Below are 12457 nucleotides of genomic sequence, written 5' to 3'. Positions count from 1 at the left end.
CGCTTTGAATCGATTCTTTATTATTTAGAATCGATTATATTAACTTAGCAAAATTTTGGGTGGAATTATATAAATAGAGAGGGACATATCAAACTTTTTAACTTCGATCCCTCCAAATCTCACCTTGGTAATTGATAAGTACACAATTTCTGGGCGGTGGGATGTCAATTTGTTATTATATGAATCAAACGACATATATTACTTTTTCCTTGATTGATGTTTGAACGTCGAACTCGGTAGGGCTTCGACATTCAAACGAGATAGTGGCAATTAGTTACTAAGCATTATTACACAATGTACGTCATCGATTCATCTATAAATATAACTTGCATTTCACATTATCTCTTGCCTCTTGTTTCCATATTGAACATATTAGGATTAATATTTTTTTATTTCCTTTGCATTTTCTTTTCCTTATATTTTTAAGCATTTCTATTCTTGATATTGCAATTTGATAACTCGAACTTGAGAGTGGTTCATTCATCGTAATTTCATATGAAGGAGCCCTTTCAAGTTCAAGTTAACAAAATGTTTTTATTTATAATACAAAAATGGTTAACATATCTTACTAAAAGGGAAGTGCTTAGGAAAAAGAAATATGGCTCACAATATGTTTAATGTTGAAACAATTTTAAGATCTAAAATAATTATATAAAAAAGTTGTTCAACTTCATCATTCTACAATGTATAATCGTTTTTTAAATTGTCTTGGAGTTGTCTTCTACCATTAGATTTCAGAGCTATTTGATTTCCTATGGTGGAAACAACTCCAAGACAAATTAAATTTATACAGTTGACGTCGAATATTGAGTGCATGTGATGTCTTCTTAAACCAGAAGCCAAAGGTCGCCCAAGCTTCGTGTTTTCCCTCCTTCAGGTGCTTTTTACGCCCTTCTGAACTCCATCTTCTTGGCTTTGTTGGTACCAGGGGGTTTGGTTCTAAGTTAGAGTATGACGCAGCGGAATTAAACTTAAAGTAAGCGGAAAGCGTGTTCGGTCACAAAAATAGTTCCTTTATCAGTTTTAAATTTCTTGTAAAACTTTTATCGAACAGTTGGAGTGATTAAAAGATTAAGGAGTGTAGGGAAGAGAAAAATCACACAAATGATTTTTATANTGGTTCGAATCAAAAGATTCTACGTCCAGTTGTTAATCACTACAAAAAGTGATTAACTATTTTCACTAAAAATATAGTTGTACAGATTACAAGATAATGAAATGAGTAAGGGATAGAAAACACCTTCCTTCGACAAACGAATCGGAAGAGTGCAGTGAGTAACTTCCTTCGACAAACGAACTGGAAGTGCTTCCTTCAACACACGAACCGGAAGCAAACACTCTGCCAACTCGAAGAGAATCGCTCCGACTTTCGACACACGAAACGTGAGCTTCTCCTATTCACGAGACCAAGTAGAGCACCTTACCAACTCGAAGAGAACCACTCCGACTATCGACACACGAAACGCGAGCTTCTCCTATTCACGAGACCAGGTAAGGGAACTGAACTAGCCTTAGAGAACTTCCTCAGACAAACTGTATTCTACTAAAGACCTAAGTTCAAATGTTATTTTCTGAAGTTCTCAAAGCATCTATTTATAAGCCCAGGGTCAAAAACTGGAAGGTCATCTCCCAATTGCCACAAATAATCGATTATTGTAAGTGATAATCGATTATTCAAGTCCATTACAGGTTTTTTAAAAAATGATAATCGATTATATGAAGTGATAATCGATTATTCCTGAATGACTTGTGATAATCAATTATTGCTTCTTGATAATCGATTATTGCAGTTAAAAATCTAAGTTTTACAAGGTTTAAAAGACTTTCCTACTACATTTAATTTCTAAAAATTGCTTTTAAATAATTTTAGACTCTGTTTCAACTAAGTCTTCTTGCAACATCATCAAAACAATTGTCTTCAAGATTTACCAATACTCCTTATTGGTAACAATCTCCCCATTTTTTATGATGATCAAAAATACAATTTTAAAAGCAACTTTAGCTATCCTGCAAAAACATACAAGCTAACAAACAACAACAGAGTTAACAATACCTGTATCAATTTAGATTTCTCCCCTTATATTATTCTTCTCCCCCTTTTTTATCATAAGCAAAAAGATTAATGTAAAGATCTCCCCCTTAATATGATCTCCCCCTCAACAAAACAATTGATGCATTTCAAAACAGAAATAATATTGAAATTTCATAACATGAATGAACAAAATACTTCATGGAATATAAGAAAAAAAAATCAACTTTAATTAAGAAATACAAATAGACTTTAAAAAATAAGGGGTTGGAGGATAATCAGAGAGTTGAAGGTTTTGTGATATGTGATGTTCTTAATTCGACAACTAAGGGGATAAGAGTAATTAATCCATAATAGAGATAAAAACAAGATATCTAACAAACTCATATATCTACCCCTCAAAAGATTTCAAACAAAAATTTCACCCCCTCTTTACAAAAAATCATCTAAACTGTATGATCTCTCTAAAATAGGTAATTTAAAAAGAATTTAAGTTCTTTTAAATCATTAAAATTACTCTCCCTAAATATAATAATCCCCTTTAATAAAACAAACCAAAAAGAAATTTTATTTTTTTTTTTTTTTTTTTTTTTTTTTTTTTTTTTTTTTTTTTTACGCTGGGACTTAAGATAATCGATTATTACCTTAAATAATCGATTATTTGTGATTCAAATTGTCAAAAATCAAATTTTGAGGCTGAGATAATTGATTATCATCCCTTGGTAATCGATTATTTACGTTAATTTTCAACCTAAGATACATCTAGCATTCATAAATTATTTCAAAGCTCTTAAAAAATACCAGGATACCATAGAGCTTTCTTTTCCTTTAGAGAATTTCACCTAGAAAACAAAACAATAGAGTGTTGGTCCCCATAATCTCATTTGGGTCCTTTGATGTTAGAGGTAGATTACTTAATAATAGGAATCCAAGCATATTTTCCATTAGGAATATGAAAATGTTTGATCCTACATTTGTTAGAAGTGTGCCCCTTTTTCATACAATAAAAACATGTGACAACATTTGGGTTCCTATAACAAACAATTCCTTTTTCAACCCATACCCTACGAGTTCTTTTAATTTGGTTCTCACTTTTAAAAACCCTTTTGTTTTTATAAACCTTTTTAACAGGTATAGACATTTCAACATTATTATTTCTAGTTGCAACTTCAAGAAGATTTTCAAGAATATCAATATCAAGCATATGACTCTTACATGAAAGACATTCAACAGGATGTTCAACATTTGAAGACTCTTTCATTTCTAAATTGCAAATTTTATTTCTTAAAATAACTTTCTCATATAATGCCTTCTCATATTTAATTTGTAATTCTTTAAACTCCTTTTTCAAATTCTTATGAGCAGCATTTAATTTTTCAGATTCATCAAGCAATTCAAGAAAAGCATTTTGTACATCAAATTCACTAGTGTCAAGACTAGAGCAACTTACTTGGCTTGCAGTGTCATCAACATTAGTTGTCAAACATAAGTTTGCTTCTTCAACAGAATCACTTGAGCTAGAAGTGCTTGATGCATTATCTTCCCAAGCAATGTAAACATTCTTCTTCTTGAAAGACTTCTTTTCTTCACCCTTTTTGAGGTTTGGATAATCTGCATTAACGTGTCCTTTTTCTCCGCAACCATAACATCTGTAATTTGAAGAAGATCGTTATTTCTTCTTTCGATCCTTTTTAATTTGTTCCTTGCCTTTCAATTTCATGAACTTGTTGAAATTTTTGAACATATGAATCATATTTTCGTCGTTTGAGTCTTCATCTTCAGATTCCTCATCCTTTTTTGAACTCATGCCTTTTGAATTTTCAGTTTTGAAGGCCAATGTTTTCTTATTTCCTTGGACTTCCTCAACGCTCAGTCTATTCAACTCGAGCTCGTGCTCTCTCAACTTTCCAAAAAGCACAACCATAGGCATGAACGTCAAGTCTTGAGACTCAGTTATCGCAGTAACCTTTGGTTGCCACGTCCTGTTCAAAGATTTCAAAATTTTAACATTCAATTCGTCAGTGTCAAATTTCTTACCTAAACCAAAAAGATGGTTGACGATATGTGTGAAGCGTTTTTGCACATCAGTGATGGTTTCACCCTGTTGCATCCTAAACATCTCATACTCTTGTATGAGGGTGTTCTTCCTAGCACGTTTCACATCATCGATTCCTTCATGGGTTACTTGAAGAACTTCCCACATCTCCTGAGCCGTTTTGCATACTGAGATCCTGTAAAATTCATCTAATACCAAAGCAAAGGATATTATATTGCGAGCCTTTATATCAAATTGGGCTCGTATATTTTCGTCAGCAGTCCATTGCAAATATGGTTTTTCTTCCTCTACACCATTTAAATTTACAGTAGGAATAAAAGGACCATTCAAAACAACTTCCCAAATACCCCTATCAATTGACTCTAGAAATATTTGCATTCTTATTTTCCAAAACGCATAATTTTCCCCCGTAAACAGTCTATCAATAGAAGCACCCTCTAAATACATTTGGTTATGACCGCCTATTTTCGAAAAATTTGAAAAACTATCAAAGCAAGCTCTGATACCAATTGTTGGTACCAGGGGGTATGGTTCTAAGATAGAGTATGACGCAGCAGAATTAAACTTAAAGTAAGCGGAAAGCGTGTTCGGTCACAAAAATAGTTCCTTTATCAGTTTTAAATTTCTTGTAAAACTTTTATCGAACAGTTGGAGTGCTGAAAAGATTAAGGAGTGTAGGGAAGAGAAAAATCACACAAATGATTTTTATACTGGTTCGAATCAAAAGATTCTACGTCCAGTTGTTAATCACTACAAAAAGTGATTAACTATTTTCACTAAAAATATAGTTGTACAGATTACAAGATAATGAAATGAGTAAGGGATAGAAAACACCTTCCTTCGACAAACGAATCGGAAGAGTGCAGTGAGTAACTTCCTTCGACAAACGAACTGGAAGTGCTTCCTTCAACACACGAACCGGAAGCAAACACTCTGCCAACTCGAAGAGAATCGCTCCGACTTTCGACACACGAAACGTGAGCTTCTCCTATTCACGAGACCAAGTAGAGCACCTTACCAACTCGAAGAGAACCACTCCGACTATCGACACACGAAACGCGAGCTTCTCCTATTCACGAGACCAGGTAAGGGAACTGAACTAGCCTTAGAGAACTTCCTCAGACAAACTGTATTCTACTAAAGACCTAAGTTCAAATGTTATTTTCTGAAGTTCTCAAAGCATCTATTTATAAGCCCAGGGTCAAAAACTGAAAGGTCATCTCCCAACTGCCACAAATAATCGATTATTGTAAGTGATAATCGATTATTCAAGTCCGTTACAGGTTTTTTAAAAAATGATAATCGATTATATGAAGTGATAATCGATTGTTCCTGAATGACTTGTGATAATCGATTATTGCTTCTTGATAATCGATTATTGTAGTTAAAAATCTAAGTTTTACAAGGTTTAAAAGACTTTCCTACCACATTTAATTTCTACAAATTGCTTTTAAATAATTTTAGACTCTTTTTCAACTAACTCTTCTTGCAGCATCATCAAAACAATTGTTTTCAAGATTTACCAATACTCCTTATTGGTAACAGGCTTTTCATCTCTTCTTCTAGTATTACCTCAATCTCTGTCAAAACAAGGGAAATTAGTCATAAAACCATTAAAATCAACCTCAACTCTCTTATTCACACAACTTAACAAAAAAACATGAGTCCAAACAAGTTTCTAAGCAAAAAATGGTGCTTTTAGTATCAAAGTCACATCACAAATAACGGTGTTTTAAACCGTTATCAATACCCGCATAAAAAAAATCTGCGGACTTTTTCCAACCTGCGGATACCCGTTTTAACCCAATAATACTTTAAAAAAATAATATTTTATTTGTTTTTTTTTCTTCAAAATGGGTAGGTACAAACTTTTCTTAGGTTTTTTTAATAACCTTTAAGAAGGGCCAAGCCCCAACCCTTCATTAGGGTTTCTTCCTTAAGTTCAGAGGAGTCTTCATTCTCCTCCCCATCTGGTGCTTGTGCAGCGCAGTACAGGAGAAGTCCCTAGCAACCTCAGGACAACATTTTCTTCTCCATGAAACGAGCTCGAACAATAACCCCGACCTCCAAATCATTTTCCCTCTAAAAGATAAAATAGAAACGGAACAAATCGTAAATCTAGTGCCTCATCGCCTCCAAGCTGCCACCGCCGTGCCTCACCGCTTCTAATTTGCCACCGTCATCCCTCGCCGCACCACGACAAAGGGAGTTCGCTCCCGATCCAAGAAGAAGAAAGGAGGAACCCCTCCCTGAGTCGCGCCATCGCTGCTCCACTGGCTACGTTCTAGCTGCACCCTCGTCACGCCATCGTTTTGTCATCGCCGCTGTGAGGTTGTTGCCTCTACTCAAGATGCAGATCATCCTAGTCCCAGCATTGGGTCGTTCGCAGTGGAGAGAAAAGCATAAACTTCAAGCTTCTTCTGGCTTTAGTGTGATGAAGGAGAGAGAGAAAGAGAAAGAGAAAGGATAGAATGAGCCACTAAGTGTGACTCTTTGAAAGGAAACCCTAGGATTTTCTCTCTGTGACGGCAATGCAAATGTAGGAGAAAAAAAATTGAAATTAGGGTTTGATGGCAGAAAGATAGCTTAGAAAATAATTTAAAGGGGGTAAAATTGAAATTTCATTTTTCAGACGGGTTGCGGATACCTGCATGTATGGATAATGTGATATCCGAATCCGACCATTAACAAACGAGTATTAAAATATCCGCTATCTGCAAATACCTTTTACCTGCAAGTACTAAATATCCATGACAGATTTTATCCACAAATACCCGTGGATATAGATTTTTATGCTATCCTACTTATGAGCAAGAAAAACTCCATTTAGAGAAAATATCTTGGGCCCGGGCGGGGACCCGGATCGCACTTTTGGGTTGAAAAGCTCGGCTTGGTTTATTTTACATACAAAATAACAGATATGGAAGCATATCCAAACGCGGCCTCCATGCTGAGAAGCAGAACCATAATACCTCCACCATTGCTCGCCCTCACTGCAAGGCTTCCGTCACCCTCACCATTATTGCCGCCCTCCTTTACCCTCTCCGAACCCACACTATCGTGTTCTGCAACCCCGAAACCCTCGCTCCGCAGTTTTTCTCTCTTCTCCAATTCTCACGCTCTTCAAACCATGACGCTCTCCAAGTGCTTCTCTCACATTGGGCCCACCGTCCCAATTCCGGACCCACCCAGATCAGAACCCGAACCCGATTCCCCTCTCGTGGTGGTATCCTTCTACAAATTCGCGGATTTTCCTGATCATGCTCTCATGCGAAACCCCTTGAAGCAACTCTGTCAACGCCTGGTACTCACTTTCTCTGTTCACTCTTCTTAGCGGATTAGGGGAACAAAATACATACGCTACTTTGTTTTGATAGCGAACTATTTCCTTTCTGCATAACTTCTTTGGTAATACTTGTTTAGACTTAAGATAAACTTGTTCGGAGAAGAAAATCAAAAGGTAAAATGCGTTGGTGCCATGTATTAGCTGAAATAAACTATTCATTTAGCTTTTGAAAGTTAAATGAAACGTGTTTCTACAAATCTTATTACTAAGCTTGGAGTGCCGGTAGGAGGCCACGGTGATTATAAATTCTATGAGATCATCTCAGGAAAGGACTATGTATGGATATGTTTGGACAAACTTCTTTATAACCACTTTTAGGAAAGAAAAATAAGAACGAAAGAAGAATAAAGTTTAGTTTTTTCATAAGCTAAACAGATTAATTAATATGCAAGTTAAAAAGCAAAAAGAAGTATGAAAGAATTTGTACAAATTAAGTTAGAAATTCATTTTATTTTCTCTTGGAAATACCTATGGAGAAGTTTGTCCAAATATGTATAAGATGTAGGCAAATTGATTTTAGCTTATGTAAGAAGCTGAATTTATTTTACCTTATTTTCTTTTCTTACAAGCGTTTCTAGATAAATTTATATTTATCTAAACTTTCCTATAAGGTTTTCTTAAGCAGACCTTAACTGCAGTTTGCATGTATTTTTTTAACTAAACAATTTACAAAAATGTTAAAATTTAATTTATGTACGTAAATAAAATGATGGATTAAAAGAAATGGACAGTTAACAAAATAAAGTGTTAGTTTGAGATGATTGTGAGAGAAGCTTTTTGACTGTTATGTGAGTGATGTGTCCAAAAGAGAGAAATGGGAGAATATTAAGAACCTCTTATTGAAAGATTAAGGAAAGTAGTCACTCACATGAATTGATTTGACATGAAGTGAATTCAAAATTAGTTAGTTAATGATACAGAACCTTGACCCCTTTTGTATTTGGGAGTATGGCAGTGGTGTAATGTTCATTGCAACGAGTTTTATAGTAAATTGTTCACTTGGTTTTGTTGAGATGCGGCATCTCACCCATCTGATGCTACTCAGCGTGTTTCAGGTGGAATTATTCTTGCGCCTGAAGGGATCAATGGCAGCATCTGTGGGACTCGGGAGTCAGTTGAGGCTGTTCTGGCTTTTGTCGAAGGTGATGATCGACTGAAGGGGCTAAGGCGAGTGGAATCACCTGTTGGTCCTGAGGAGGAGGCCATCCATCATGGTCATAGTGCTGCTTCTCCGCTTGCTGCTGGGGAAGATGCACCCTTCCGATGGGATCATGTGAGGGTCAAGTTGAAGAAAGAGGTGATTTGCAATATCAAAAGAATGGACTCCTTTGTTGACTTTAACTTGGATACTGTATGCAAATAACTTATAGAGTTTTGGTTTTGCTGCATGTTTACAGATTGTTACTCTTGGGATGCCTACTGTGTCACCTATTGAAAGGGTTGGAAAGTATGTTGGCCCAGAAGATTGGAATGCTTTGATCAATGATCCAGATACAGTGAGTTGCTAACTTCTTATTATCATCGTTCTCATATCTGCATTATTAGAATTTGTCTTTAATGTCATCTTATAAGCTATGAGGACTTAATTTATGACACAGCTTAAATTTCTTGAGAATATCGAATCAAGCTGCTCCAACATTGAATGTATTAAATATCTGGTTGTTTCCATTGCTGGATACAAGTCTAATTCGGCTTTAAAGTTAGACCATGGGTTTTATAACTAAAAAGGTGAAAAAGTATTGTAATATCCAAACAAATTTAAATGGAGTATTAAAATATTATATTTATGGTTATCTTCATTTAATTTTAAAAGGATATGCGGAGAATTTGTAGAATTTTTACTTCTACAAAGTTGTAATTTCTGTTTGTAACATCTGCATGTTAGGATTGCAAATTGTTTGTGTTGTGCAGTTAGATAAAAGTTTAGATAATCCTGAGAACTGCAGTGTGGCAAGTTGCGAAGTAGAAGACATGTTATTACTATTGTACATGGCGTAATGTTAATTTTCATTTTTGTTAACATTCTCATCCATAGGTGGTTATTGATGTGCGGAATAACTATGAAACCAGAATAGGAAAGTTTAAAGGAGCAGTTGATCCATGTACTACATCATTTCGTGAATTCCCGTCTTGGGTAGAAGAGCATTTCCAGCTTAGCAAAACAGACGATGGTGAGAATCCAAAAGTTGAGGCAAACAATTCAGTCCAATCTGCTGATAAAGAAATGGAGAATCAAAAACAACATATGCCACGCGTTGCAATGTATTGCACTGGAGGTATTCGTTGTGAGAAAGCTACAAGTCTACTTCTCAGCAAAGGTTTCAGAGAGGTGATTCTCTCCTTAAACGTTACTGATTGGTTTAAACAAAATTGTTGAGTTATGAAACGTCATTTGACCTTTTGTTCATCTTTTACCTGACAATAATTTTAACATAATTTTCATTTGATAATTCTTGATCGTGAGTGTGTTTGTTTATGCTAAAAAAAAGTCATTTAAAGTGATTTTTATATAAGCAGAAGTTGATGTTTGTGTACGGCAAAAAATGTATTTCTTTTTATCTTCTCTCTTGTACCTCGAATTAACTCATAATTGTTTCTAAGAAAAGCTTTTTTTTTTCTGCTTGTTTTTTAAAGTAAGTTTATCCTAATATGATTAAAGTCATACTAAGTAATTATTTTATTAAAAAACATTTTTTTTTTTTCTAAAATAAGTTTATATAAACAGACCCAATATGATCTAGGTATTCCTGGTTCGGTTTGGAACATATAAATATCAAACCCTATCAAAAAAGGTAAAGTAAAGAATCGATGCTAATCTTATTTGTTTGAAACGTTGTCAAATCATCATTAGGTTTTAGTCTTTCATATCATAAGCTTATGCAATTCTGGTGAATGTTGGGATGGAAGATATTTGTCAGGTCTTAATTATGTTCTTAATAAAATCTGTTTTCTAAGAAAGTAATACATTTTTCGTAAACTGAAATGATTGTGACCTACTTTTCTGCTGTAACTCTAATATTTTTTATACTTGAATGGAAACTTAAAAGAATTGCTAAAAGCAGGGATAGGTGCCCTTCCATGTATTCGCTCTATTTTCGGGCCCATTATTTCTTTCCATGGTAAGGCATTATGACGAGATTGTGTGCAAAACCGACTGTCTTGAGGTAGTGGAGCTTATCAATGATTTGAACTCTAAACTCCATGAATAACCCTGTTATGACCAAACAAGCAGATGTCACATATATGCCGCGTTATTTTCTCAGGAATTAGTTTACTTTGTTGTTTGCTAATCTTCTGTTAAACCATTTTGTTTTTGTTTGAAGTGCTATGTGATCCAAATTACCACCTTTTTAACATACACAGACTTAGTTTTGATATTTGATTAACAAGTAATGATTCAATTTAATTACTTTGAATATGAGGTTTACTAGCCCTAGATTCAATTTAATTACTGTCATATAATGATTTCGTCATATTTATATTCAAAAACATCCCAGGTTTATCACCTGGAAGGTGGAATTCTAAAATATCTTGAAGATGTTCCAGAAACAGAAAGCCTCTGGGAAGGGGAGTGCTTTGTTTTCGACAAACGAGTCTCTGTGGAGCATGGCTTGGTGCCAGGAAATTTCAAACTCTGCTATGGCTGTAAACAGCCTGTGAGTGATGCTGACATGGAGGCCCCAGAATTTGAATATGGAGTTTCCTGTCCTCACTGTTTTGCACTGAAATCTGATGAAGAGAAGGAGAGAGCTCGAGCTCGACAAAGACAATTTGAGAGATGGGGAATCATAGGTGGTCCAGACAAGGGTCGCCGCCCAACTACTCAAGAACCGGAAAGTGTTAGCAGGAATCCAAACCAGCTTTCACGTTCTATTTAACTACTCAGTCGGACCAGGAAATATGAGATGGCTTCTTTCCCATCCATTTTGAACGATTGTGTCCTACTCTTCTGCCCCTTGAATTTATTTGGAGTGCATGAAACTATAGATGTATCAACTTTTAAATATGATTTCTTTCTATTTGGTGTCTGTCTTGTCTCTAGAGAAAGGACACCCCTTTTTTGACATTCAATGTGTGTGTATTGTTGTAACACTATAGCAAGGCTGGAAAATTTTGTTCTTTACAATCTTTACACTGTTAGTTAGTAAAATGTTGTGAAACCACTGATTTTATATACCAATTTTTTTCCTATAAATTTTTTCCAGTAGGTAATATAACTTAATTTTGATATACAATCAACGTAGCGGATTACATGACAATTTACTGTTAGATCTCTTTGATCAAGAAGTCTAACAGTGCACTCCACACACACCAGAACTAATAAAAACAGTATAAAAAGTATGTTTATTGTTATGTTTATTGCTGTATAACGAATGAAACAAACTCCAATAAACCAAGGAAGCCTCCCTTCCTCCACTGGAACAATAATCCATTCTAAACTTTACAAATTCCAAAACTAACTACCTGCACAATTAACTCCTATATTTATAGTAAAAGATTCTAACTGTAGACAGCCCACTGTTCTAACTGTCAACCGCCCTTCCTACTTTCTTTCTCCGCCCTTCATACACTTTTAGAGCTCTATCATTACACTTTTAGAACTCTATCATTACCTGCCACCTCAAGAACAACCTTGTCTTTAGGATTGGAACCGTGAAGTTTGATCGCATGACTCTTCTTCATCATTTTGTTATCATATGAAGGGGATCCACTAGTTACTGTCCTCCAATTCAGGTCATTCAAGTCGGTATCATATGAAGGGGACCCACTAGCTACTGTCCTCCAATTCAGGTCATTTAGGTATGGAGACTTAGATGGTAGTCTATATGAGAGAATTATTGACTCCTTCTGTTCCATTAATAAGAATTGCTCCTTTTTCAAGATTCCCCTAAACCATATGACTGTTTTATATTGCTTTTCCAAGATTCCCCTAGACCATATGACTGTTCTATATTGCTTTCTGACTTGTGAACTCTTACATTGTGGAGCACAACTATTATAGTTTACTTCTGAAACTGTCTACACT

At 35.2% G+C, this 12457-nt stretch overlaps 1 protein-coding gene across 1 annotated transcript; it reads left to right on the top strand.

Moving 5' to 3' along the window:
* The first annotated feature begins 6967 nt into the window (after positions 1 to 6967).
* Positions 6968 to 11563, top strand: LOC106763053 (rhodanese-like domain-containing protein 7). Its single transcript, XM_014647219.2, has 5 exons — positions 6968 to 7389; positions 8477 to 8728; positions 8829 to 8927; positions 9467 to 9760; positions 10929 to 11563. Exons 1-5 carry the CDS (start codon positions 7006 to 7008, stop codon positions 11307 to 11309), a joined length of 1410 nt encoding a protein of 469 aa, XP_014502705.2. The 5' UTR covers positions 6968 to 7005; the 3' UTR covers positions 11310 to 11563.
* The last annotated feature ends 894 nt before the right edge of the window (positions 11564 to 12457 follow it).

Source organism: Vigna radiata, chromosome 6 (genome assembly GCF_000741045.1).
Source record: "Vigna radiata var. radiata cultivar VC1973A chromosome 6, Vradiata_ver6, whole genome shotgun sequence".
NCBI lineage: Eukaryota > Viridiplantae > Streptophyta > Magnoliopsida > Fabales > Fabaceae > Vigna > Vigna radiata.
This window is presented reverse-complemented; position numbering and strand designations above follow the sequence as displayed.